Genomic DNA, 27,890 nt, shown 5'->3' on the forward strand with positions numbered 1-27,890 from the left:
ACCATGCTACCACACCCCTTCACCATCAAATGCAAAAGCTTTTGACTGACATCTATCAAATATCTCTCTTGTACTGTGTCACACGGTGTAAACAATGATTTGTGAACAGGAATGGGGACTTTGACTAAGTGTAGATTAATTTAATGTGCTGTATAGCCTGAAACCTAAATGGCAGTCAGCACATTGTGGTCTACAAAAGGCCCTCGAAAAGTAGACCTTGGCTCAGTAGTGTGCACATCCAGATAGTGAGTAAGTAAGCGCTCACCCGGGAGATGAAGTGCAGCTGGTGCCTTTGGGCCAGCGCTCTGGCTGCCATGATGCCTCCCTCCATCTCAACTGCATAGAACACGTGCCTGGTGGTGCTCTGCTGTCCCCATGTGCCAGCCAACTGCCACTGCAGTGCCCAGCAGGCAACCAGCAACCCTGTCATGCACCCGCTCATGGCCTGGCGCAGACAGCAGGCAGGAGATTAGCACAAAGCATGCTTGGGACTGAGGAGGTCAGACATACTGCAGAAACCTGTAATCCTTAGAGAATGAGATCTCGTTTGCCTCTGAATATGGAAAAAGTCATTAAGCAAACCAAAGAAATAAGGAACAGCACTAATGCAGAATACCTAAAACACACCAGGCTATCAGGATAGGCTTCAGCTATGAATTTTCAAAGATCCAAACATTTCTCTGTTTGTCTATTTATATTTGTATTTTCTGTTAGCTAGAGACAAAAACATCAGGAGTAACTTTTCTTGTAACAGCTGGTGACTGGTGTTTCTTAGTGCAGACAGTAACAGGATGACTAATGCTGTACGTGTTTATGGGTGAACATATATGTTCAATCAGAGTGTGGAAATCCATTTCTGCATACTTTTTCCATAAAAAATAAGATAAAATAAGCTGAGAAAGTTTAAGTTTAACACCTGTAATATATGACAACACTGTAAATTTCAGAGGTTAAACTCTGTGGGCTGAATTCTGTATCCAAATTCACCTGAAGCCGCAGAGATGTTACTCTGTTATCAAACAATGCATGACTTGTGGCCTGCAGAAAATATGACATTATCAATGCATGACTTATGGGATATAGAAAGTAAGATGCTGAAGGTCTGCTCTCTCCTGTTTAGTAGATACATTCCTCAAGAAGGTTTATGACAAAGATAATGGAGTAGAAAGTGTAGAAATCTGCATTATCAGAAAAATAGAAAGTAGTGCACAAATACTGACAAGCTCACCCACTATATAAGAATAATCAAATTTATGAAGACCCACTGTGGGTTAGATCTTGGGCATGAAAAAAACATTCCAAAATATGAAGCTGCGTTCACAAGTGTTGTAGTGCACGTGCCATGTGTATCAGAACAACAGAATCATTCTACAAGGATTTTATCCTTTGACACACCAAAACTGAGAGCTCCTATTAACTGCCTCCACACACCACCTTCCACAATGCTCTGTTGAAGTGGGATTTGTCAAAAAGAAAAAGAAATAACACACATCCTGAAACTTTTCAACCAAACTAGAAATATTTAAAGCAAATTGGCAGGTCTGTTCCAACTGGGCTTTGGCAGCAGCAGGTGTTTGGCAAAAAGATGTGAAACGGTGGAAAAAAAAAAAAGGCACCTTTTAAAAATAGAGTTAGAGTTATTTTGTTTCTCTTGAAAGTTGCTGACAATATTATATAAAACACTGCCAACAATTTCTATGCAGTTTCCAAACACCAACTGATGTTTTTAAACTGCATTTGTGATCAGCACATTTATTCAGCTGATGATGTTCTTCTCCAAGGGAACTTACAATGTTAAGATACCAATTTCATACAACTGGGTAATTTTACTGAAGCAATTCAGGGTAAGTACCTTGCTCAAGGCCATTATGAGAATCGAACCTATGACCTTCGGGTCTAACTAAGGCAGCAGCTCTAACCATACTCTCTACCAGCTGTCCTTACAGGTACTATAACTATACAAATAAAAAAGCTGAAATATACAAGACTAACTTGTATTGCCTGGCCAAAAGCATGGGCAGAAACTTATACATAATGATAATGATGAATCGAACCATAAACTTTTCGGCACTAGCTGCTACCATCCACACCATTCATTCTACTGCTGCAAGAAAAGTTAAGCAGACTGAGGTAAAAACCTCCCAGAAACCCCAAAAAAAACGATAAATCCGCGTTCCATATGTTCTGCTACATCCATCTAGATGTGTAATTACACAGATAGCTGCAAGTCCCTTGTGTTGTACACGAATAAGACAGAGGCAGTTCAGTAAAGACGCACAGCTAAACGGAGCCATACCTGCGCGGGATTCCCTGCCGAAGGCGCGTGAGCGCCGCGCGCTACGTGTGTGTGCCACCTGCACGCGCCGTCACGCTTCTCGAGCAGATACTCCGTTTTCAGTAACCTCACAGCATGCAAATCCTGTGGGTCTCATAATACATAATTTCACCGCTATTGCAGTGTACAGTACTCTGTTATCAGGCGCGTGCACTACCTCCTATCCCAGCTGAAACAACCATCTTCTGCTCCCACGGTACTGCCGAGCGGAGCTCAATATTTATGCTGTTTTTTGAATGTGCAAATTCGGTATAGTGTTTAAATGACAAGTATACATTATATAATAATAATAATTATATAATTAAATATAGTGATTTTCTTTGAGAAATACAACTTTCTTCAAACAAAAATGACAACATGATGTCATGACTTGATCATGATGAAATTCCCTGGGCCTGGTTCATTTACTCTTTAGAGAAATGGATCTGTATTTTGCATTATTTCCCTTACTCATATAAATGTTCACATCATTTCCAAATGAGAACCAGACTGTGTTACTGTGGATTGTGTTACTGTTATGCGATCATTCGAACATCAAATCTATTCCCAAATCGATCTTTCGAGTTCGGATTCTTTAAATCTAACTTATATCACCGCTATTTGCGAACAGAAACACTTCCGCTCTTCTCACCAATCAGAGCACAGCGTGGGACGTAGCAGTGGCTCTGCGCAGGCGCTGTACTGTCGTCTGTTCGCGCGGGAGACGGCAAAAAGAGAGTAGTGCGCGAACTGCAGCTATTGCTGGGACTTTGTCACTTTCTTGATATTTATTGTAGTGATTTTTTGTTTATTAGGCGTATGATACATAGATACTTTTCCAGTGCCGGAGTGAATATCCGGTTGTTCCGCTGTGGAGTTTCTTAACCTGTGTGTTATCGTAAAGTGATCTCCTCTGGAAAAAGTGTTAGCAGAGTTGTCGAGCAGCAGCAGTTATTCATCCCGACTCAAATACAACATTTTCAGATAAGTAAACTTCGCGGAAAGCTTAGTTAAAAAAAAATAACCTGGAGAAAGCCGAAGACACGTATTCCTTACGAGCAGCAGTCTGTTTTGAAAAGGATGAGCTGACTCCTGAGGTCTTGCTTGCTCGGTCACTAGGAGGCGCTGTGCTCGTCGTGTGCCACACTAGCTGAATGGAGGGTGACTTCAGCGAGTCCCTCACTCCTCCAGTGTCTCCCTCCATTGTGGAGACGCAGTGTGACAGAGGGATGCCTCGGCCGCCCTCTTTCTCCTGTGTTTCTGATCTTGGCCAGCGGACCCTCCATGGTTACGTTGGCAGCGGGGCCTTGAAGAGGTATGGCAGGCGACTGACTCGCTGTTATTGTTGACATGCTGGGATGCTGTAATAATGCCGGATTGTTCCGTCTGCACTGCAGGTTGTTGCTCCGGCTGGATCCTGCACCTGCGGATTATGAGACGGACACAGTGGACCTGTTTGGCTTCTCCTGGGTCACAGAGACTGCGTTGGTGGAGTCCACCACGCTCTTGTTTAACCTCTTCAGGTGGGTGGGGAGACTGTCCCCTTTTCTTCATCTCTGTTCCAGGAAGAAACCATCCCCAGTCTAGTATTTGGAGGAACTCCCCATCCACAATTTTGGTTTCCTGACCTCTTTAAAGGGGTCATAGTTCGTAAAGGGAAGTGGAAAGAGAAAGAAGGAAGGAATCAAAGCCCAGAGGTTCTCAGTTTTTGCTCTTGTTCGGGGGGTAATGAGCTCCCTCTGATCATCACAGCTTCTGCGTCCCTATAAATATTCAAGAAAGGTATCAAAAACATATCTCTTTCAGACTCACTCCCGATCTGTCTGCTCCATAAATTTACATCACACCATCTATCACGATTACCTTCATATTCCTATTGAATTCTACATGCAGGAATTCCTTTAATGTGTGCTAGCAGAAACTGGTATTGCACAACTGTTGAATCACTTTCTTCTTCTATAATGTAAATCTACATCTGTAACTCCTTATCTGTTACATCCACGTTTGCTCTGAGTTGTACGTCACTTGGGAGAAAAACGCCAGCTGAATATGTAAATGTGAAGTGGATGAGCTAAATTGGGGAGAACAATGCGGCAGCCTGTTCAGTCCAGATGTTAATTTTACCCTCACCCCACTGGTATAGGTCCTTTCTGTCCTTAAGCACAGTCTGCCTTTGACAGAACCTTTACTGTGATAGTAAAATCTTATTGTTTCTGTCCTGCTGTGATGTGGGAAATGTGTCACTCCTGTTTCTGCAGACAAACTTTTCTGAAGCTGGAGAACCTGGTAAAGTCCAGCTCGCATGACATTGGTAAGTCTTTGTGTGTACTGTCTTAGTTGTTACTAACATATTAAAAGAGAAAACTAAAATGAGTGAAATTTTAAATCATTTATGTTGGAGAAGATTGGGGGGGGAAGAGAGCATATGTATCTCAAGAAGATGAGTTTGATTTTTAATGCCTGCTCATGAGAGCATAGAAGGAGGAAAAGAGGGTGCCAGAGGGAGTGTTTATACCGGTTATCAGGTGACCGTGATATGTGGGTGGTCATAATTGGTTGATCCATTTACCACTGACCTTGACCCTTTGCGAGTGACCTTTTCCTTCACTGCGTGAGCTCCTTGCCGCTCACTGGACTGTACACTGCTTTTAAATCTCACGTGGTTCTTATGTGTTGTTTTCTTAATATTCCTTAAGTCTTGATGACTTGTGTTCCAGGACATGCGGTCAGTAATCATTTTCAGGCTGAGGAGCTGCGACAGCAGTGTGTTCTCTTTCTTCAGTATGTGAAGGTCTATGTTTCAAGGTAAAAACCATCTTTTCTGGTTAAAATTCCCTGACTTAATATATTACTGTTTTCAGTGTTTTTGTTTGTTTTCTGTTGTTCTGTGTGTGCATTTTGCTATTATCATAAGCAATGCATCTCCCCTTTCTTTGTCTGCTGCTCCCTGTTTGTGCTTTGTATGATGTGTTACAGTGTGTGTGCGTGGACTCGCCAGCCTGGTAAAAGCCTTTTGTGTGTGGGCCCAGATACTTTGCACCTCCCCGAGGACTTGAGGAGAACAGCAGACACCCCTACGTAGCCCTGGAAGAACAGTTCCCATCTGCCCTGCTGGAGCAGCTCTTTGGGATCACACTACTGTTCGGTCGACTCCGTGACCTACCCTCAAACCTGCAGGCCTGCCTGTCCCTGCAGCACCAGGGCACACGACTGCCCCCAGCTTGGCACTTGCTGCACTTGCATCTGGATGTTCACTGGACCGTGCTGGAGCTCCTGCACCTCCTGGAGGAGAAAATGCTGGGTAAGTCACTCCACAGATAATCTGTCTGCTAGTTAGTGGAGGAAGTTTGTAGATGAAAACACTGTGCTCTCTGCCCTTTTAGGCCAAGTGGTGTACGCGCAGCCGCTAGTGAATCTGACGGGAGAGAACCTCACCAACGTCAGTTTGTTTGAAGAGCATCTTGGCAACCTGCTTATGGATCTCGTTGGTCTCGCCATGACCCAGTACAGCAAGGTGTGCAGTAGTTACTGACTCTCCATGCTGTTTCTCACATTTGCATGTTAAAAGTACAGGCTCCTCGTAAGTGGTTGATGTGATTGAGCTTTTCCTGCAGGTGAGACCTACGGAGGCCTTGACAACTCCTCACTACCACTGTACCTGTACCAAGGAGCTGTGGGTCCTGCTTATACACCTGCTCGAGCACAGGAGTAGAGTACTTCACACCCAGGTGAATATTTGGTTTTAACTTAATTCCTGTCGACAAAGAGCTAATTTTCTAAACCTGCTCTATTTTTGTCTGTAGCTGGAGTGTGTTGGATTTTGCTTGATGCAATATATTATATAAAGCTACTGAGTGCTTCTTTGCTTGTTTGATCTGAATATTTTTGTGGACAAGATATTTCTCTTCTGCTATGTCAGTCTTTTTGGAGCTACATGAATACTCTGCTGAGGACTGTGCTGAATGGGGCACAACAAGGAAAGGTGCAAGAAGGACACCCTACTCATTGCAAGGACCCCTTGGGCTTCACCTGGTGGCTTGTGACACACCTAGCAGACCTGGGACAGTCGAGCAGTAATGGGACCCACCAAGATGAGGTACAGTAAGTTGGTATATTGCTGTGGGGCATCTGGGGAGACCATTGTGAAGGTCAGTGGGATTCTGCAAGGCTCTCATTGTGAGATATATACAAGGTCAAACTTTCTCCAATATCTTAACATCATTGGTTTCTGAAAATTCTTCTGTAAAACAGGGATCCAGATACCAAAGTAGCAAGTTTCTCAATTCATTTTGGGAAAACTTATAACCTGTTTCCAGACTTATGCCTATATGCTCAAAATAACCCAAAACATCTCCAGCTGTTACTAAAATTATTCTGCTTTTAATTATTGTTGCTATGTGATTATTTTATTACAAAGAATGACTTTGTTGTGAAACTAGTTGTTCCTAAAATCGGTTTTTTGTAAAGTGCTACTATCAGTGTTGTTTGTGATGGAGGTGGGTGTATTATGGATATTCAGTCAGTGGAGTAGAATGTTCATAGTTGCACAGAAACAGTAGCACAAGACATGGTTACTGCTCGACCTCATCAGTCACAGCATGAGGGAAAACAACCTGCTTGTTTTTGCAGAAACTGAAAGATAACTGGAGTTTTATTGGAGAACTGTTGAAGGCCACCTACTCTCAGGTAGGTTCCATTCTAATGCAGGTGGGGAAAATGCTCATTGGATAATGATAACATGGAGTGTTAGCTTTCACAGCAATATTTTTCAGGATATTTACTGGAGCATTCAAATTCAGTTTAGAATTTTCTAGTAATTTTGTACAAAAGAAGGAAATCTGAATTTTGTTATGTCTGCATTTATTGGTAGCAAAGAGAGTCCTGTGACTTAAATGCATGTCAGCTTGTTCTTGAGTTGGGACAGGATATTGTGTGTGTGTGTGTGTGTGTGTCTGTCTGTCTGTGACTGTGCGATGGGTTGCAGGGTACACTGCAAGAGGAGCAACTCAGAATGCAGCTTCACTGCTGCTTGAGTCTCTGTCTCCTGTGGGACTCCAGCATTTCCATGGTTACTACACTTTGGGAGTACTACAGCAAGAACCTGGTGGGTCTCCAGCATGTTGATCAACAGTGTTGCAGTGAGGATATGAGTATTTTGGGTTGTCACCATGTGGTTTTTTTAGAGTTGGGAATGTGTCTGGGTTGGTAGCAGTGTTTGTTTGCAGTTGTTGGGTATGTGTTGTGAATATCAGTACATTTGGCAGTTGGAGTAAATATATCTCCCTGTGATACCAGACTTATGGGAAACAGTATAATGAGAGAACTGTGTACATTGTGTGTTTGTTTCTTTTTATTTGCTTGCATTGCTATTTGTTAAAACTTGAGGTTCTTCTCAAAGCATCTTGCTTACAGTGCCCTTCTTGGGTGCATTTGCCTTTTCTGGCTGTCACTTTGTTGCTTGTATCTCCCCAGAATGCCTTGTTCACGGTGCCCTGGCTGGCCGTGTCTGAGCTGAGCAGTGTGGGCCGCACACCCCTGTCTCTGCTGGAACAGGCACGCAGCTGCTGCAGCCTGGCATCCCGCAACCCTAGCCTACTTCGCTCCACTGGCTACATGCAGCTGTACCGCTCTGCCAACTCCTTCCAGATTTTCTTGCGCATTCTTGCCGTGCACTTGTCCCAGGGCAGTGGGGATGGTGCCCCCTGGAGGCAGATTAAGGGAAGGTAAGGAAGGGAATGGGATACAGCATTTTGGGTGTCACTGCTATGATGCACTGGTGTACCATCCAGGCTGTACCCTGGTTGACACCTTGTGCTCCCCAGGGTTGTCGATGAATCATGGAATGAATGCACGTATTGTGTTGGTGAAATATGAGAAATATTCAACTCTTCAGTGAAATTCTGGGAGCTCACGATATTGAGCCTCTTATTGCCAATTATAGCCCATTTAGGTACAGTGGTTCTTGCACTTCTGCATCGAGGTTACTACATTCTCCCCCATTGTTATCCTCAGTTAATACCTGTCCTCAAGTTCCTGGTATATCCACTGTAAGACACAAGACCCAGCATTTTATTCCTTGAGTTATGATATCCTACTTTTGGCCTATAGGAGTGTGAGGCTGTGAATCACCATGGACTCAGTTCCATCACTGTGTGCTGTTTCTGTTGAGAATGTGTGTGTTCTGCATCTGCAGAGTGTACTCCAAGTTCCACCAGAGGCGCATGCTGGAACTGTCAGAAGGTGGCCTCATGAACTTCCTGCTCCTCTTCTTAGTTCTGGCACGCATGGCTGAGCCGGAGGACGTTTGTGTGCGGGCATGCGAACTGCTGGCTTCACGTCCGTCCAGCTCCCTGTCGATCAGTCAGCGCATGCTGCTGTGTAGGGGGCAACTCGCCTTTGTGCTGCTCTTCCAAGAGCGTGGGCTAGATGTCGCGGCATTGGCCGACCGACTGGGCACAGCCTTCACTCAGGTGGCCCGCGAGTTCTACCTGAAAACCACAGAGGCGACACGCAAGCTGGCGCTGTGGCCTCTGCTGGGGGCTTACATCGAGGGAGTGCAAGAGGTACTGGAGAGCAGTGCCCACCTCCACCTGTCTGAGGAGAAGCTCCTCAACGAAGGTTTTGGCTTGCTGCTGCCTGCCTGCCGCCAGTCGGAACTCAACTCTGCCCTCGGCTTCCTGCAGAGCGCCCTTGCCCAGCTGCGGTGAGTTCAGCAGCCGAATAGAGGTCGTCCTCGACTTGCAACAACCTGGACTTATAAAGGTCATCCTATCAACCTCATATTATTTTTGAGTCTCAATGATTACACAATGGTTGTAATGTAACATTGACCACTCCATCTGTTGTACTGTAACATCGACTGGCCACAACATCTGTTGTTGTTTGGGTCTCAGTTAGTGTTTGGGTGTCTAAAAGCAACTGCATTTTGTTGACACAACTTTTCATTTCTCATTCCCTTCAGGTTACATATATTTAAAATAGCTAGCAAGCAAAAAAGTGAATGTTCTAGTGGTACTGATACTGTACTCTATTCTATATTATTTTAATATCATTAGTGTGTAATTAACGGAATAAATATAATGAAGTTTTGTTATGTAATTTAACAATCATGGGTTGATGGAACAGAGCCCCATCATAAGCTGAAGTCCACCTCTACTGGTTAGGGACACTTGTAACCCGATTGAGCAGGTTTATTTTGGGGAAAGTATGCAAACTTCACATAGGCTGAGCTGTATTTGAACCCAAGCCAAACCCACAATCCAGGAAAAGTGAGGCACTGGTGCCAATCAGAGGCTCTTCATAGCTGGGAAAGGCTGAATGATTGAAGAAAAGCTGTCTTTCTGCCACTGAACATGGGTCTTTTTTTTTTTTTTTTTTTTTTGTAGGAGGGCTTACCACTGCTCCATACAGACTGGTCAAGCCACATCTCCTCTGCCCAGCATGACTAAGGAGTGCCACCTAGCTGTGGCAGCAGCACTCTGGGCTAACTTCTTCCCCTTCCTGCGCAGCCTGCGCTTGTCTCTGACCCCCCCACCACAGCTGGCTGACTGCGCTGCAGGTAAGTGGCTGGAATGCTTTCCATTGGCAGCTGTCCTTTACCCATTGTAGTGACCTCCACTTACACTGTGTCACTTGCAAGCAAGATACACTGTACTCAGAATATTACGATGTTAGAGAATTAGAATTAAATTTCTACCGCTGTGCCAAGGAATCACCAAGTTTCAGTATCAAGGTTTTGTTACTCTAACTTTTCTCAAACACACAGCAACCAATTTCACTTTCTATGACGGTTACATTGTTTACATTCATTCATTTAGCAAACACTTTTCTCCAAAGCAGCATATATCTCCAAGAATACAAAAAGTGCATCACATCAACAGGAGAAATGCAGATATTTGAATGCAGACATGTGATTAAGTACAGTCAATTTCACATACCACCATATGAATGAGTATACATTACGTGAGTAGCTGCATATAGACTTTTCCATTATTAAACACATTATTTTATTAAACATGTACATGTTTATCAAGCACTTGTGAGATTGAGGAGTTGGAAAGACGTGACTTTTCAGACTTTCCTGAAATTTGGAGACATTCAGCATTTCTGAGTGAGATGGGGAGAGCATTTTACCACACTAACGGGTGACACGGTGGCACACGGGGTAGTGCTGTTGTCTCACAGTGCCTGAGTGGTGCGAGAGGACGCGGGTTCGATCCCTACTTGGTCTGTGTGACATTTGTATGTTTTTCCAGTGTCTGTGTGTTTCCTCCCGCTGTTCAGGTGGATTGGTGACTCTAAAATTGTCCCTTTTGTACCCGTGAGTGACAGAGGGAAAATGTTTCACTGGTGTATGGATGAATAACTCATTGTAAGTAGTCTGTCTAGTGGTGTGAGCTGATACTACTAAATAGTATTAGAACATGCTACATAGTGTAACACGGGTGGACGTGGTGGCGCAGCAGGCTGAGCTGGGTCCTGCTCTCTGGTGGGTCAGGGGTTCAAGTCCTGCTTGGGGTGCCCTGTGATGGACTGGCGTCCCGTCCTGGGTGCATCCCACTCCAGCCTTGCGCCATGTGTTTCTGGGTTAGGCTCCGGCTTGTCGTGATCCTGGTCAGGACAAGCGGTTTCAGTGTGTGTGTGTGTGTGTGTGTGTGTGTGTGTGTGTGTGTGTGTGTGTGTGTGTGTATATACACATAGTGTAACAGGAGTGCTGTTAATGTCTCTCCCACTGAAAGTCAACACTCATGTTACTGGCTTTGAAATGCTTCTACCACTTGAACATTGGATGATATTCTGTGCATTATCCCTGTTCCATATGTTTGTTTCAACATTTCAAAAGTCTTTTAACCACTTTTCCCAAGTTTCTCACAGAATTCAGTCACATATCTTTGTCACAGAGCTGAATAAACATCACTCACAGCTGCCATCTCAGATAATTGTTGAACTATGAAGTGTGATGACTGAAGGACTAAGCAGAAATGTGTCCTATTACTGGGTTACAGTCACAAGGAAGGTCCAGTAGTGTCAGTCTTTTAACTTTTCCATCAACCCATGTATTAAAAGACATACAAGTTCAGGAACCAGCTGCAGCAGTAGGCCTGTTGTACTCACAGGTTTTATACCCCTCTCCTGAAGCTTTGACTTCTGCAGTTCTGGTCATCAAAAATGAGATGGAGTGGGCTACCCATGAGCTGGGGCTCATGATCATGTTGAGGCTTCTTGAGCTCATCACACAGGCACTGCTCATATCCTCTTCTGTTCTCCCTCCCCAGGATTCTCATTGCTGGCTTTGGACCTGCCAGGCTCTGCCCCTCAGGACCTGCAGCCCTTCCCTACTCTGTCCATCATGCAATGCTTTGGCTGGGATGAAATGCTGCACCCTTTAGTGGTGACACGCTACCTCACACATACCCTCCACAACAGGTACCATCTCCCATTGTTAGTGAGAAAAGGGTTTACAGCACTCTGATACCCATGTGTCCAGTGTGATGGAAGGATGCACTGGATGGCTGTCCAGCCGTAAGTCTGACTGGGTGCTGCCTCTGTCCCACAGTGCCCTGGTGTCTTCGGTGAGTTCCAGTTCTGGTTCTGCTCAGGCTCTTTCTGTGCGGGCCTGGGTGCGATGTGTTCTTCAGCAGCACGCTCACAGGGGCACTGATGGCTCTGACAGCAGACCAGGTATTTATCACTGTCTTGTATTATTGTCCACAGTTTTGTTGGTAACACTGATCAGCAAATGTAAACTTATCTTTCCACAGGATAAAAATGTGTGTTTTTTTTTTTTTTTTTAACTAAATTGCATAGCCTGAATAGTAACTGAAAACTGCTAAAGTAAAATATAAAATCAGTAGAATCTGGAATGAAAATGTACATTTTTATCAAGAATTTTATCAAAAATTGTATTATTTTAGATACCAATGTCAAAGGCTATATCCTTCGAACATATCCTTTGATTAATTCAAACATGGAAGATAAATGACCTTAAAAATGCTGTAATGTCAAACATATGTTAAATATGTAAAAGGGTTTTTAAAAAAATGCTTACAAATAATTGTTTACATATCCTTATGGTTCATATAGTTGCATTTTAATAAGGCATTGTTGGAACAGAGCCCTGCCATAAGCAGAGGACTGCCTCTATTTCAATGTCAAAATAAATTATGATCTTGTACAGTGTAATGTGTTGCTGTGCTTCCTACCCCTATATCTTTTACCTTTACATTCTGTTACAGACAGGATGATCAGTGACCACTTGACTGAGCTCACCAGGCTGGTCTTCAGGCTACCAGAGGTCGAGTCTCTCCTGCAGAAGGCAAGGCTGCAGTCTTCAGTCAGACAGGAGCCAGAACCAGCCTTGAGGGTCTTTATTAAGGTACAGATGTAAGAGCACACACACGCTGGGTAGACCTGTGCACACTTTTTGTATTCCTCAGATACTCACTCTCACGTTCTCACTTACGTACTGTCATCTTGACAGGCTGTGGGCTTTGTCTACCGTGACCTCCAGAGCCTGAGTGAGCGCTCCACCATGGTTTCCCAAGCCCTGGATTACATCGGTGATGTTCTCAAGCACATCAAGCCCTACCTGGCAAACAAGAGTCCATCTGAAGGGCTTCAATTAGCATACCGTACCGTGGGTATGCACTTCATCTTCCTACATTATTGCACCAAGCCAATTCCATAGTATGACAATGAGCATCCTCGGTCTTGAATTGGGACAGCAGGCTGCATTGTGGGGACAGCAGGCTGCATTGTGGGGACAGCAGGCTGCATTGTGGTTACAGCAGCCACCTTTAGACTCAAAAGAACCAGCTTTGAGTTCTACCTACTTGATCAAGGGATTTACCCTGAATTGCTCCAGGTATGTGTTGTTGAGGCACAGCTGGTAGCGTAGTGGTTAGAGCTGCTGCCTTTGGACCCAAAGTCACAGGTTTGAATCTCAGCTCTGGCTGTAGTACCCTTGAGCAAGGTACTTACTCTAAGTTGCTCCAGTAAAATTACTTGGCTGTATAAATGAGTAAGTAACTTTAAATAGATTAACATTGTTAATCACTTTGGAGAAAAGCAGCAGCTGAATTAATAAATGTAAAAATTACATAGCTGTACAAATAGCTAAATCACTGAGTTAGTTTGGAGGAAAGTGTCAGCTAAATAAACAAATCTAGACATAGAAGTTTTCTTTTAGTTATTTCCATCTCCAAAGCATCAGATAAACAAAAGAATAAAACAAACACTTGATATAAGCAGTGAAAAGGGTTGCTACACTAAAGAATACATTATTTCTTAGACAGCTGTCTCACCTGTGTGTTTCTGTCAGGGTACCTGGTGAAGCAGTGGAGCTCCCTGCTAGCCACCTCCAAGGCGCAGCAGCTGCTCTTCCGAATTGTCGACGTGCTGCTGCTTCCACATGCCCTGTTCCAGCAAGATAAGAGCCTTCCCAGCTCTGTGCTCTGTGCTGTGAGGGATAGCCTGCCCCTCTACCTACAGGTGAGACCCCACCTTTGAACCTGTGGCACAGCAATTAGAAGTGCCATGTTGCGCTTGGACACGGGTTCAAAACCCCCTCCTGCTGTAGCACCTTGATCAAGGAGTGTACCCTGAGTTGATACTGTAAAAATGACTCTGCTATATAAATGGGTAACTCAATGTAGGTTGCTTTGGAGACAAGTGTAGCTGGTAGCATAGTGGTTAGAGCTACTGCCTTTGGACCCAAAGGTTGCAGGTTTGAGCCTCACCTCTGGCTGTAGTACCCTTCAGCAAGGTACTTCCCCTAAATTGCTCCAGTAAAATTACCCAGCTGTATAAATGGGTAAATAATTGTAAACTCAACACTGTAAGTTGCTTTGGAGAAAAGCATTAGCTAAATGAATAAATTTAAGTGTCAGCATGACCACTTCTTATAGGGCCTGTCAGAGGCAGCGGGTGTGTCCCAGACACAGGGCGCATACCTGAAGCAGCAGCTCCGCAGCATTACTGCCCACTACTTGGACCGTTTCCTCTCAGCCACTCCCACCACAGGCACCATCAGCAATCACCCTATCCTGTTAGCAGTGTGCGGGGCTTCATCGGGCCAGAAGGGGGCAGTACTGAGGAGTACCGTCATACAAGTGCTTAGGTAAAGTAAATGTATCATCCTATGCTGGAATACTCACCTCCTTGCCAAAGCTCAGTTGGACAAATAGTGTTTACTATAAAAATGTTTTTAAAATTAATTTTTGTTTCTAAGATCTGAATGGGACAGTTGTGGATGATATGTGTCATAGTGAAAGTAATGTTCATACCATTTGTTACAGTGAAAATATAGCGCAGTCTAAAAGCCATGGTTCCTCTTCTCGACTTGCATCGCTTCTGGCTTTTTTTGTGGAGCTGCTGAAACGGACCAGTGAGCCGGACCCAGCTCTGGTTACCCTGGCTCTGCCGGCTTTACTTCGTTGCCTCTTACTGGCCACCGAACCACAGGGTGAGACCATGTTTCCTGCAGTTATATCTTTCAAATGCTCAAGGAGGCTCATATTTCAGTATTTCTTTTTTTTTATTATTTTTAATTAAGTTAGTAATAGTGAGACACCGATCTTGGAAAGTTAGCATGTTAAGCAAGAAATTGAGCATATTAGTTCGGACAGCAAATGACAGATGAGTTGTTCATCTTTCTGCGCCCTTGCAGTAAGGAAGCTGAACACAGATGCCTTACAGCTGCTGACAGAGCGAAGTACAGCCTCACATGTAGAAGGATCACGTGACCACATCTCAGCTGCTTTGAAGTGAGTAACGTGTCCATGTTCTGGGTACTTGGGTGGCTGAACTAGTTGAGGTGCACAGTTGGTTATTGATGTTTATGCATCTCAGGGTTTCTGTATGTCTCCTCAGTGAATAAGCATTTGTATCTGTATTCCAGGTGCTTTGTTGAGGACAACATTGGCCTGTATGAGCACCAGGTGTACGGCGTTCTGGAGGTGGTGTCTGTTTTGGACCGCTCTGTCGTTGAAGGGCTCATTCCCATGCTATCACTCAGCCTGAGGAACACAGAGTGCAAGCGAGGCCTTGGAAGGAACACGATACTGAGGTATGTGCCTGGGCAACTCGAGCAGCTGGACGCAAACGTGACACACATCACTGATGCTGGCTGACACACAGCAAAAAAACGGCTATCGACTTCATGTTTTAGGTGCCACACTATACTCCGTGGCCACACAGGTTGTACACTGTATTTCAGCAGTACTGTAATGATGTATCATATGGGTGTTGTGCTTAGAGGACGACGCCTGAAAGTTTGGTATCTTATAAAATGTAGAAAAGTGCTGTTTATCCTGTACTGTAATTGTACATGAACAACAGTGAGGTTGAGGAGACCATTTGACACTTTTACAGGAATGCATACAAAAAACTGCTGTCTAATTTGGGGGAGACTGGACATGCCGAGATAATTCGTTTGGATGAGGACTGATCCCTGAATGCGGCATCAAGAGGAGCCCAAATACCTGAGTCTGTGCACACTTTCCCCCTTCCATAAAAGTATTGTACATAATGTATATAGTATTTCTCGTTTTCTGTTCAGGTAAGGTTTATCCTTCAAACATTAATAAGAATATGGGTACACATATGGCTGTAGTATAGGAATGAGGGAGAGAGGGAATGAGTGAGTGTATATTTATCTGTATATGTCTTTAGTTGCAACTATTTAGTACTGTTTCAAAGGGAGGTTAAAATAAAAATGTTACTTGGATTCTGTAGCTTTGGCTGCACATAGCAAGAACAAACTTATCACTGCAATTAGAAAACCAACTCAACAAGAAGTGAAGAGTTACACAGATTACTTTTTTCTCCAAAACCTTTTACTTTTACATGGTTGCACCCTTTAAAAGCACTTATACAATGACAAAGTGCAGTTACATTTTTTCCAGTTATATCTTACACACTAAGTTCAGCGCTCAGGGTGTCTATCTGCATTTACAACCAACCTTTTCACCACATGGATTTCTGCAGAAGTTGCATTGTAACAGCTACAGGTAAGAAAAGAACAGCACATGGGCTGTTACATTTAAAGTCTGGACTCAAATGTGTATGGCTCGTAACTACAGCAATGGCTGCAGGTCTATTAATTGTGTGGCCTTCAGGAAGCAGGTTGTGCCTTCAGACCAGGAAGTGGAAAGATAACCCATTGGCTGGGAAACCTGTGATCTAGGTGTGGGTTATGGGTTTGTACCATGAGAAGCACTGAAACTCAACTGAACCCTTCAGAAATGACTAATGACCTTCCTTGGATTGGGTTGAAACCACATGCTAGTTGTGCCCATTGCATGACATGTTCATCTTCACGATTGCCATTAGCAGTTGCCTGTCACTGTACCAATGGCTATCACATTTGCACTGGAAACATGTATTCTGTATGTATGCCAAAATTTATGAGATTGTCAGCTCAGGCAACAAGCAAGGTTTTAGCAGCGGTATAAAGCCTCTGATATTCCCACAACTTCTAACAAAGTGCCTGTATTTAATTTTTTGCCTCTTTTACATCATTATATTCACATGAAGCACATTCAGTCCACTCATATTATTCTCCTGAGTTATGAGAAAGCATATTCTTTGAGCCTAAATAATATTGTCACGAAAAACAGCAACGATAACGACTTAGTACACAGAGAAGAGCAAGCAATAGATTAATGTTGAATTACTAACATTTTGTTGACCACTTCTACAAGCTGGCTTAGAAGTTGTGTTCTTGAGCAATCCAAGCACAAAGCTGCCAACTGGGCAAAGTGGGTTGTTAATGGAGTTTGGAACGATCGTTACTATTTCAAACTGGATTAGAAGTGCTGCTCTTGACACCAGTATTTATTATTCTTAAGCCATAGGAGGAGTAACTCTTTGAAAGAATACTGCACATTAGGGTGAGCCTTTACGCACTTTGCCTCTGTTCTACATCTGTTTAGATTGGACTTGACATCGAGTTGAGAGGCAAACCGGTTGAAGAAACGAGTGACAAAGTTCTGCATATGGTTTACAGAGTTGCTTCTTCAGTTTGATTCTAATCAGATCCTGTTTTACTGAATCTATAGGCCCTTCTGCTGATGTCAAGCACATTTGCACCGCTTGCCCTCATCGGATAAGACGAGAATGGTGTTGAGCAAACTTGTCTTACAACCGCCATGTTTTTTTAACGTGCTCATTATTCTGTCCACACTCATCCTAGAAGCACCCTGAGATGTAAAAGTCTCTAGAATACTGCCTCTTTGAGTGTGTGAATGTACAATGCCTGAAAAAAGGTGTATATACATTCATCCCCTTGAGTATTTGATTTTACTTTAGTGAATATTGACTTGAAGGGGTGAATTCTGATGCACTCCGTTATTTTATGTTTCATATTTATAATTCATATTTGATTTGTAGCGATGTTTTTTCCTTTACTTTCCTCTTGATCAATGTCAAAAAGGGCCTAATTAAATCTGTTGTGATTTGTTGTTGTACCAGAATACAATGCAAGAAAGACCAAGGGGTAACTTCTTTTTATAGGCATTCTATGTACTTGAGTAACAGAGACAATGTGTGAAAGAAAAGTGAAGAAGTCACCCTACACAGCTCCAATTCGGTGATGGGGTACCTGCAGTGTCTGTAGATTGGGGCAGGTGTTGTAGGGGGCAGGAAGAAAACATGTCGCTATTCCATTGGATGCAAAAGGGAGCGTTGGCCCATAGAACACTTCCTCTTTCCCTTCTGTGCTGACATCAAGGACCTGAAAAATGTTATGTATGAGTTTGCATGATGCAGTGCAGCTGTTACTTTGTAACACAAGATGCCCTCCAAAACAGAAATTTGATAGTGGACTCACCTGAATACAAGACAGGGGCTCATTAGTCCAGATGGAATATCCACCGACAAGATAAATCCTGTCATTATGAACAGCCACTCCTGACTCATTTTGCCCTAAGAGAGAAGAGATTACTTTTTTTTTTCTTCTCTCAACTTTTTTTTTTTTTTTTTTTTTGAGTAATCAGGGTTGATTGAAAAGTCTTGAGACATTCCACATCTGAAAGTGGTTGGGAGGCTTTTCAAAGTACCTTCCTGCAAACCTCTCTCCACTTCTTTTTTGACATTGTCTTCAAAGTTGCGGTCGTAACTTTTTTCCACTTCATCAAATGAAAACTTCCCCACAAAATTCTTTGTGCCATAAGTTTGATACCATATTTCAGAAGTCTCTTGACCACTTTTCACAAGCTTCACACAGAGTTCAACTGCATGTCTTTGTCATACAGCTAAAGAAACATCGCTTAACTATTAGGCGTGACGGTTCGTGGACTAAACAGACAGGTCCCCCGACTGGTGCGCACTTAGTCTCGGAACTCGTGAACCAACTCTCGTACATCCGGAGGGTGTACTGACTCGTTTTGCTGAAGCTGCTGGGCTGTACAGGGACTCACCTGTAAGCAGGCTGAAGGTGCAGCGTGTCCACTGGTCAGCATCTATGTTGTAAGAGTCTATGTGTCGGACGAGGACCCTGTCGTTGTTGAAATCGAGGTCATTTCCACCCAGCACATACAGGTGGCGCCGCACAGCAGCCATCACATGGTACACTCTCCTCTGCAGCATGGCACAACGGGTGAGCCACTGGTCCTGCCCCACACGAAAGGAAATGAGGCAAGTTTTAGATCAGTTCCTTAACTATTCCAAGGCCATTCTTCTCCTTTCTGGTGGGAAGGGAGCTAAGTCCAGGCTTAGTGCTGTTCCACCATGCTGGAACCATCATATTTTTTGTCTTTTCCCACACTAAGTAAAGTAAGGCCATGCCTGGTCCTGTCATGGAGAGAAGTGTTTTAGAGAAGAAAATGTTTATCTGGAAAAATCTTAGTTTTGGCTCCTATGAAGTGCAACGAGCTCCCTCTGTCCCTCAGAGCTGCTGAAAACCTCAACATTCAAGTATCAGGAATGATAGTGTAAGTAACTAAATGTTAAGTATTCTTTTCAGGTACGATAAGCTGTGTTTCATCTAATGTGGACGAGTAAGCCTTAATGTGGATGATGGAAAGCCTTTGTAAAGACAGGTAAAAAGTTTATGCAATTTTAATTATTACTGTTTAACAGATATATAATTTCTCAGAAAAGCTAAGGTTTTCCTTTGCATTACAGTAGGTGCAATGTATCTGATATGTGTGGAGTGAAAAACCAGTTACATACCTTGACTGGGTCGTATGCCATGAGCCTGTTTTGGTACTGGGCAGTGTTTGTAACACCACCTAAGGCAGAGTTAACACACGATGTTATGAACCCTGAACATCCTTCAGTCCCCAACCCTGACCATTTCACAACAAGCACCTAATTTTAAAGCTGGGGCAGCAGGGGACATAGAGGTTAGAGATGCCCACTTTGGACCCAGAGAATCTAGCTTTGAATCCCACCTCCTGCTGTAGTACTCTTGATCAATGCACTTACTCTGAACTCATACATAAAAATTACCCTGCTGTATAAATGGGTAAATCACTCATGTAGCTTAATGCTGTAAGTAAAAAAAAAAAAAAACAGGTAAATGTGAATAACTGATATATCCCCAGCACTACCTGACATCAGCCTGTGATGACTAGAGGAGATCATCAAACATCAGATAATTGTACCATGTGCAGGGGGTAAGTGGCAGCAGAGGTGCCCGTGGCAGGTGCCACCGCAGCATATGTACCTGAAACCCAAAGCAGGCCATCCGCTACGACGCCGGCATGGCAGGACAGCGCTCGGTCGAAGGGCTGGACAAACATCCACTTGTTCCTCTTGGGGCAGTAGCGCTCCACAGTGGGCAGCACCTGCCTGAGCTCGTTGCGGCCGCCGGCAGCGTACAGGAACTGACCGAGGGAGCCCAACACAAAGTGCTCCCGGCACGTCTTCATGGGTGCGATCTCCACCCATTTGTCGCAGCGCGGGTCATAGCGGCAGGCGGTGCGCACGGCGCAAGTCCTGCCCGTGGCGTGCTCCACCTCTCCACCTGCCACAAACAGGAAGTGACCCATGACAGCAGCGCAGTGGTGGCTGCGCCCGGTGGACATGGGCGCTAGCTCGCCCCAGTTGGAGCCGCCGGCAAGATGCGCGTGCTCCCCATCCGCGGGGTTGAAGAAGCGCAGCTCTCGCACCCGGCACACCTCGCGCTTCTTGCCGCCGGCCACGTACAACGTGAGCGAGCGGAAGCGGGGCCGCGTGCGCGCTGTCTGGCGCAGAGGCTGTGCGAAGACACCGCGGTGGTACTCGAGAGCCTCGTTGATGAGCGCGGCGGCCGAAGCACTGGCCTGGACCATCGGGTGGCAGCACGCCAGGCGGTGCAGCACGGACACCTCCATGAGGCCGTAGCGAACGCACTGGAGCATGTCCTCCATGTACTGGTACCGGCAATCGTGCTCCAACCAGCGCACCACCAGCTGCAGGGTAGCAGAAGCGAGAGGTAGAGACGGAGGGCAACGGGGACGTGAAGGAAGAAAAGAAAAAAAACAAACCAAACGCTTGATGACAGTTAAAACACATCAGAATTGGATTTTTTTGTGTGTTGTTGACCAAACACACTTATACTAGTAATGGGCCATCATGACTTTTATGAGTGTAACACAACTTGTGGTAGCAGTCTGGGGGGTGAGTACTTTCAACACAGCCTGTATGGATGTGCACACATTTTTGCAATGACAGCAGCACCAGCTCATCCATCACATACAGAACTAAAACTCACGCAAACACACCAATACATATTATAGTATAGCTATTTATACATAGTGTAATTAATACACAGTATAGTAAAACTACTACACATGGAACGCACTCTACAAACAACCTCTGCTCATGACAGTGACACCTAGCTGAAGGATGATAGTTGGTGGACCTGTGAGCTACTTTGAAGGTTGAGCCTACCAGCCAGATCTGCTCTTCGCCGAGCGATGTCAGTTTGTCGCTCTTCAGCACCTCCCTCAACAGGCGATAGGGCAGCTGCAGCATCTCCTCCTGGTTCGAGTGCTCCAGCTCAGACAGGTGCTCCACCAGGAAGCTCACCACAGCTTGTTCCAAGGCCGGCAGGTGGAAGAGGTCTGCTAGACGGTACAGCTCCAGGTAGTTCAGGCTGTTCAGCTCCTGCACAAAACACACAGACACACACACACACACACACACGCTCATATTGATCCACATGATCGCACAAATACATGTGTTCTACTTCTTCTTTTGAAAGTTTTACTCTTTCAACTTGTATTTATTTATTAGCTATATACACACTCCCATATGTACATATATATTTTGGCCAGTCTGTTGTTCCTGAAATCCCTGCCTGTTGTTCCACATGTGAACTGTTTTTACACAACTTAACCAGTAAATACATTCTTTTATTGGCAGTGACATAGTATTTGCGTTTACAAACAAATCAGGTAACAGACTTCTGAGGCCTGCTGTGTTGAGGATCCACATTCTGTATTGATACATTAATAGTGTTTTCTTTAGAAACGGATTTCAAAAATTAACGAATCCCCTGTTCCAAGTACGAACTGCAACCTCCTCTGGCACCGATAACGACGCAAAGCCTCTTCTTATCATTTTTATTAATAATAGTGGAGAACACTTTGGGCAGGGTCTTGGATCATTCTTCCATGCAGAATTTTTCCAGATTATTGTCGTCTTCAGGTCTACCCTTACGGACTGTCTCTTTCGGTTCGGACCGCAAGGCGTCCCGCATTATTTCTGTAAAACTCCACTGCGTATCATTGCCAGTTTTTTTCTCTCCTCAATACCTGACAAATTGTTCTGCCGCTGCACTAGAATCACCGGCGTGGCCACGGTATGACGGGAAGGTCTTAATTACAACTGCTGTTGCTAAATTTAGCATTACAAATGGAGTTTGGTGACCCAGTTGAAAACTGGCTACAACACAGTTCTGGGTCACAACTGAGTGGTTGGAGAACATGGTTCATGATAAGATTCAGCAGCAAGTGCCTGACAGCATTCTGGCTTTTCAAACCAGTATGAGCTTCCCATTATACAGTCAAGTCCCATCAGATTTTAGAGTGGGAAAAAAAACTAGAAAACAAAGAAAGACAGACTGCATTCTCCTCACAGCAGGTCTACAGTCTCTTAAAACCCCAAAACAAAAATTCATAAATCTCCTATATTCAGCTGTATTTGCAAACATAAGACATAATGTACTCAGACAAAAAATACATGCACAAATATGTCGAAATGCAGTTAACGCATTTTGGCATCCAAGAGAAGAAGCCACAACCGACAGTCCAGATGGACTTGACTACTCCTTGACAGATGAGCCTTTACAATCAACAAGCCCCAGGTGCGGCCAGTACAGGTCCATCGGGGTCTCTATTGCAGGTGACCCGACGGCTGTGTGTCCAAGTGGCGCTGAAGTGAGGTTTGAAGGTGACTAAGTTCATGACATGGTTGCATTAGGTGTAGATGGTAGCTTCTGAGTTTTGTGTTGAGTTCATCTGGGGCCATTAAGAAAGGATTTTTTTGTGTTGACTGTTCGAAGTGAAGTTTGCTTGGTTAGAGTATAAGCACAGTAATATGCAGTAAGAAAAATAATCCATAAGTGGAATAACACAAATGAAAAATAAAACAATATGATTAGCAGAGTAATGTAGAGTGCTAGACAGCTGAGCAAAAAATCTGTGGTAATGTTAGAATAGTATCAAGAAAGCCATCTGGTAGATGAGGAGAGGAAAACAAACTCCCAGTCAAGAAGAAAGGAGTGAAAAATAAACCTCTGAGGATTCAAGTACCAGTGGAGATCCACCCCTCCAGGGAATTTGAGTGTAAATACATAGACCCATGTGGACAGTGTCTAAAACTGAAGAAGACAAGTAGATGGGGCACCATAGTACTAGGGCCTATAAGGGCGGAAATCCTGGTCCAATCCCAAGGTGGCTGGTTCACTGCAGTCAAACCAAGTGGAAGAACTTCCCACGTCGTACTTTGCGTGACTAGGTCCTTAAAATGGGTGCCCTTTTATAGTGTTTGTTTTTGCTGTGTAGCTCACCTTGAATGGCGTTAGGGTTTTTTTCGGTGTCCCTCACCTGGATGAGGTAGTGGGAGCAAAGGCTGAGCAACTCCAGCAGCTGAAGGTGGCTTCCTGCAGACAGAACATCCTGGATCACACCTGGCTCAAGCATGATCTGTGGAGAGAAAAAAGCATTTCCTAAAACCTTGCCCTCATGGGCCTGGCTTTATTTATTGTATAAGTTTATATACGTATTGCACACATCTAGGATTGTCACACCTGCACTTATTTCTCTTGTCCAAACAGTTTGCTGTCCAGTGTCTCACTATCACATTCAACCACTTCTGCTAGACACTCCTGACTCAGGCTGGAACTTCATTGATTCATTAGTAAACATGATTTATTTTTCCTTTTTAAAAATATATTTCATAGTGGCTATATGAAAATCTGCAGGATTTTGGAAATCTGCCAAAATAGACATGTGGATTTCTTTGGCATACATTATTTACTGCAGGATGGAGCTGCCGTACTCAGTGGACAGCAGAGGAAATCCTTCTCTAGCACAACCAACTTGTTACTGTTTATTTTTTTAAAGAAAAAGTTTCTGAACTTATGCAGACCAGAGGTGTCTGACAGTGGGCCTCGCAATTTCATACGATGGAGCACGAGAATGTTTGTAAATTATTACTATATACTATACTCTCTCAAACACTGTACTGTTTATCATACATTTTCAATTTAGAAAGTTAAGATTTAATGTGTCATTTTCATTTTTACATGTGGCCCTTTGACCTGGTTCTCTATTATCATTGTAGCCCTTGATCAAAAATAGACCCCCCCCCACTCCACACCTAGTGTGCTGGTGTAAGAGCTGGACTCACCTGTCCCGTGTATGCGAAGTCCAGTGACTGCTTCAGTCCCTCACTGGTAACTCCCTGAAGGGTGACCTCCTGTGCCTCACTCTCCACCATGCAAAGACTGAACATGGCCTAGAAATACACGCCGATCACATAGCAGGCGGCACACTCCTGAACAACACGCAAGTCACACGTGACACGCGTGCCCTAAATACACGCAGTGAGAGCAGGTAACTCGGCTGCATCCGTCCTCAGCTATGTGTCACCAGTGAGGAACTGCAGTATTTAGTGATAGTATGATGTTGCCATGACAACATCGATGGGATAAACACACTCACTCGGAAATAGTCGCTACATGATGCCAAGACCGCCTTGTGGGCATGGAACTTCTGCTGCCCAGCGATGAGGGTGACATCACAGAAGAGTCCTTCTTTCCTCTGCTGGTTGAGAGCGGCGAGGACAGACTCCTGGTGAGACTGTGATCGACACAGTCTCTGTCCGGTCAACATGTCCTGCCCACTGAGACGGAGACGTGGGAAAGCGTTTCTTTCACTTTAATTTTGTGTTATGTGCGCTATAAACTTAAATCTTAAAAGCTTTTCAGCCGGTTTTAAAAACAGTAATAATTCTTGGGCAAAACCAGTCGTAACATTCAACTTTCATATGTGTGAATTTATTTTTCCGATTACAAAAATTGCATCTTATGGAGGACGCTGGTCTCAAGGATCCAGATGCAGGGCTTTATTTACAGGAAACAAGTGAGGGCAGAGTAAGTGGCAGCAGTCATGTGGGGTTCATGGTACATTTACACTAAACTCCTTACAGTCATTCACCCATTTATACATCAGAGCAACTAACACACACACACACACGTCCACACTATGGGAAATTACATTTACATGTATTCATTTAGCAGATGCTCTTCTCCAAAGTGACGTACATCTCACGAAAAATACAACGTGTTCGTTACATTATCAGAAAGAGAGGCTTAGATGGAGACGTGTGATTCCAAAGTACACTTAGTTACGTTCCAACATACGAAGCAATGTATGTCACATGAGTAGCCGCATAAAACTTTATCCGAACATTGACGATTTCTAATCGCATTCCTAATAAAATATATTTATATTTAGAAAAATTCACATCACGGGGGAAGGAGGTTTATCGAGATATGATCTCAAAGTTATAGTGCATGAACATGTACACATTACGTGAACTTAAGAGACTGTGGGTGAAGTGAGTCCGGAAGAGGTGATTTAGAGTCACCCGTCCACCTGAAACTCATATCTTCGGAGTGTGGGAGGAGACCCACCCAAACCCAAAAAGACTGCAAGCTCCATACACCCTGAACCAGGTTCGAACCTATGCCGGAATGAGCAGCTCCGCATTAGCCACTGTACCACCGTGCTGGTACACAGGAACAAAAGAGAGGACCGGGTAGCTGAGCCCCTGGTCGATTAGAAAAGCCGAACACTGGCAGCGCCCCTTACATGTCTACATCAGACAATATGCTGCTCAGCAAGACCCCCCGTAGGCCCTCGTTTGAGAACAGTGTGTGAGAGCTTCCCAGAAAGATCCTGGCTCCCTGCACTCCTGTCATGTGTGTCACGTGTACCTCATGCATCTACACTACGGGGAAAAACTACTGGCCCCATTCCCAACTGCCTCCTCTTACAGCCTTCGAACGGAGTAAAATTCAATGAGATAATGCAGTCGGGTCGTGTGGTATACGAACGCAGCCTGAGAGAGAAGGAGTGACACCAGTGGTGTTTTATATCCTTTCGTGACATGTTTTTACAACACACTTCATACCAGTATTATAGTTAAATTCAGTGCAGTTCAATATGAGATATACAAGAGACATACATCATGTCATAGGATATGCATAATACATACAATAGTATATGTGAATGTCATGATGTTTCCCTGTGTATATGCATGCTATGCACATATACATTTCATATAATATACATGTCTGTCTCATGTTTGTATATGTGTCGCATCTACGTGCGTCTCGTATTGTTTATATAGGTCGTATATTACTTGTATATCTCATCTATATAGGTACCTTTTCATCACACCGGCGTATTCGACTTCAGCAGCCAACACAAGCAGCAAGCGAGCGTCGATTAATCACTTCTTCGAGCCCACTTTTATTTGCATGATGTTTCCCAAAAAAACAGAGCTCGCGCAAACAGCGCTAAGTACCACGGGCTGCGTCCGCGTTTCTACTACGCGAAAGAAGCGACGGCACTCGAACCCGTGAGCTGTCACGTCTCCTAGCAACAGGGCAGCTCACCCTTCATGCAGAGCGCATGACTCGCGCAGAAGATTAAGGCACCGCTTGCGGCGACACCGCCGCGCTCCTACTCGCGCCCCACGACCACGCACCTAACGCGGCTCCCATTCGGAATCGGCTGCTCTTTCCTCCCTGGATCCGTCTTGAGGACAAGTCCCCTCTCAGCGGACATCCACCATCGCAGCTGCGCGCAGAAACTAAAGCGACGCCCGCCACCGAATGCGGGGACCGCGGGAGCGCGCGGCGCCGTTATCAATGACAGCGCTGTCACACGAAGACTCCGCCTCTGTGCGGCGGTCACACGAAGTTCCACATATGGGCTCGTGCGCCATCTAGCGGCGCGACGTTCACCGGACACTCCGGTAACAAGTGGCGCACGGTCTTTCCCCGACTTACGACGGCCATTCGTTCCTGAGAACTCTTCGTATGTCGAATTGTCGGTGAAACAAAGGCGGCAGTTCCGTTCATTTTAAAGGTAAAAATTGTTATGCGTTCCTAAGCTCCACAGCTGACATCCGTTTATGGTAAATACCAGCGAGCTGCATTAAAGCATTTAAGCATTCTCATTTTCTCCTTCTGAGTTCTCTGGCTGTCAGCTGGTATTGTTATTACTGTTACCATTATTTATTGCTATTGCTGTTGCACTACTCACTGTTATTGTCATTGTTTTGTTTATGCAGTATTTCTATTGTCTCTCTTTGTCCATAGTCTGCAGAGAAGCATTCAGGAAGAATTTCATGATACTTTTACATGGTACTTGTACCTATGACAATAAACTTGAACTTGAAAATGGACGCAGTTACTTTAATACTTAGCATTAGTTTTCATAACACAACATAACAGTTTCCCTTTATGAATTACAATATAATAGTGCACGGGCTGTGTGATCCACTGAGTGAGCTTTGTCAATACTGGAAGAACCTCTGTAAAATTCGAAATAGCAATTGCGAAAAAAAATAAATAAAATAAAAGTAGGAATAAAATGAGATCCGGTGTAACAAACAGAATTTGCTCTTTCGCAAAGAAGATACTAATAATAATTTTTCTTTGTGCTTTTTATGTTTTAGTGCGTCTATTTAATATTTCAGTTGTAGAAAGGATGCTGACCGATGTCTCATGGTCTATAAAATACTTTTTCTATAATTATTGTGACATCTCGTTTGTGACAGTTCTTGTGCATACAGTGTGGTTTTACTAAGTTCTAGTTAAGTCAGAGAAACATCTCCCTAGCCGTAGCAATGTTATTTCGGTGACATTTGTGGTCACAGAACCCCAGTCATTCAGGGAACATCAAAACACCTCTTGACATTATTATGTACAGTTAAATATAGTCATCTGTGGAAAGCATAAAAGTGAGGAAAAGTAGATAAAGCAACCTTTTTGGTAGTGTGCATTGTGAAAGCATACCGAGAACCTTTTTCTTAAAGTAAATCTGTAAATCTTAAATACTGATTTTTACAG

At 44.2% G+C, this 27,890-nt stretch overlaps 3 protein-coding genes across 3 annotated transcripts in view; 1 reads left to right on the top strand and 2 right to left on the bottom strand.

The window, feature by feature from the left end:
- Nucleotides 1-2,515, bottom strand: part of LOC108937256 (PC3-like endoprotease variant B) — a 44,091-nt gene extending 41,576 nt beyond the window's left edge. Inside the window, exons 1-2 of the mRNA XM_029254307.1 lie at nucleotides 2,297-2,515; nucleotides 266-445 (exon numbers count right to left, since the gene is read on the bottom strand). Of these exons, the coding sequence (XP_029110140.1) occupies nucleotides 266-442 (177 nt within the window). The 5' untranslated portion in view covers nucleotides 443-445; nucleotides 2,297-2,515. The remainder of the gene's footprint in view (nucleotides 1-265; nucleotides 446-2,296) is intronic.
- Nucleotides 2,516-3,037: 522 nt separating this feature from the next.
- mms22l (MMS22-like, DNA repair protein) lies at nucleotides 3,038-15,828 on the top strand. The gene is made up of 23 exons (XM_018756918.2): nucleotides 3,038-3,629; nucleotides 3,712-3,837; nucleotides 4,573-4,625; nucleotides 5,032-5,119; nucleotides 5,344-5,615; nucleotides 5,698-5,828; nucleotides 5,929-6,042; nucleotides 6,234-6,410; nucleotides 6,944-7,000; nucleotides 7,299-7,418; nucleotides 7,787-8,037; nucleotides 8,508-9,017; nucleotides 9,700-9,872; nucleotides 11,590-11,740; nucleotides 11,871-11,995; nucleotides 12,550-12,689; nucleotides 12,795-12,954; nucleotides 13,635-13,804; nucleotides 14,221-14,432; nucleotides 14,611-14,777; nucleotides 14,982-15,078; nucleotides 15,213-15,380; nucleotides 15,686-15,828. The coding sequence occupies exons 1-23, from the start codon at nucleotides 3,469-3,471 to the stop codon at nucleotides 15,759-15,761; spliced, it is 3,699 nt and encodes a 1,232-aa protein (XP_018612434.2). The 5' UTR covers nucleotides 3,038-3,468; the 3' UTR covers nucleotides 15,762-15,828.
- Nucleotides 15,829-17,865: 2,037 nt separating this feature from the next.
- Nucleotides 17,866-26,720, bottom strand: klhl32 (kelch-like family member 32). Its single transcript, XM_029254478.1, has 10 exons — nucleotides 26,522-26,720; nucleotides 24,469-24,649; nucleotides 24,155-24,262; nucleotides 23,350-23,448; nucleotides 21,191-21,406; nucleotides 19,983-20,709; nucleotides 19,487-19,545; nucleotides 18,733-18,925; nucleotides 18,144-18,238; nucleotides 17,866-18,047 (listed from the first exon to the last, which is right to left on the bottom strand). The coding sequence occupies exons 1-10, from the start codon at nucleotides 26,599-26,601 to the stop codon at nucleotides 17,886-17,888; spliced, it is 1,920 nt and encodes a 639-aa protein (XP_029110311.1). The 5' UTR covers nucleotides 26,602-26,720; the 3' UTR covers nucleotides 17,866-17,885.
- Between the last annotated feature and the right edge of the window lie 1,170 nt (nucleotides 26,721-27,890).

This window comes from Scleropages formosus, chromosome 8, assembly GCF_900964775.1.
Source record: "Scleropages formosus chromosome 8, fSclFor1.1, whole genome shotgun sequence".
Lineage (NCBI taxonomy): Eukaryota > Metazoa > Chordata > Actinopteri > Osteoglossiformes > Osteoglossidae > Scleropages > Scleropages formosus.

Bases quoted from the DNA above. Each gene is read 5' to 3' on its own strand.
- klhl32 (XM_029254478.1), bottom strand. From the start codon at position 26,601: ATGTCCGCTGAGAGGGGACTTGTCCTCAAGACGGATCCAGGGAGGAAA. The intron at 23,449-24,154 runs GTGAGTCCAGCT...TTCTCTCCACAG, and splicing joins ACTTCGCATACACGGGACAG to ATCATGCTTGAGCCAGGTGT. The intron at 18,239-18,732 runs GTGAGTCCCTGT...CTTCTCTCTTAG, and splicing joins CACCTTCAGCCTGCTTACAG to GGCAAAATGAGTCAGGAGTG.
- mms22l (XM_018756918.2), top strand. From the start codon at position 3,469: ATGGAGGGTGACTTCAGCGAGTCCCTCACTCCTCCAGTGTCTCCCTCC. The intron at 12,690-12,794 runs GTACAGATGTAA...TCATCTTGACAG, and splicing joins CCTTGAGGGTCTTTATTAAG to GCTGTGGGCTTTGTCTACCG. The intron at 15,079-15,212 runs GTGAGTAACGTG...TCTGTATTCCAG, and splicing joins CACATCTCAGCTGCTTTGAA to GTGCTTTGTTGAGGACAACA.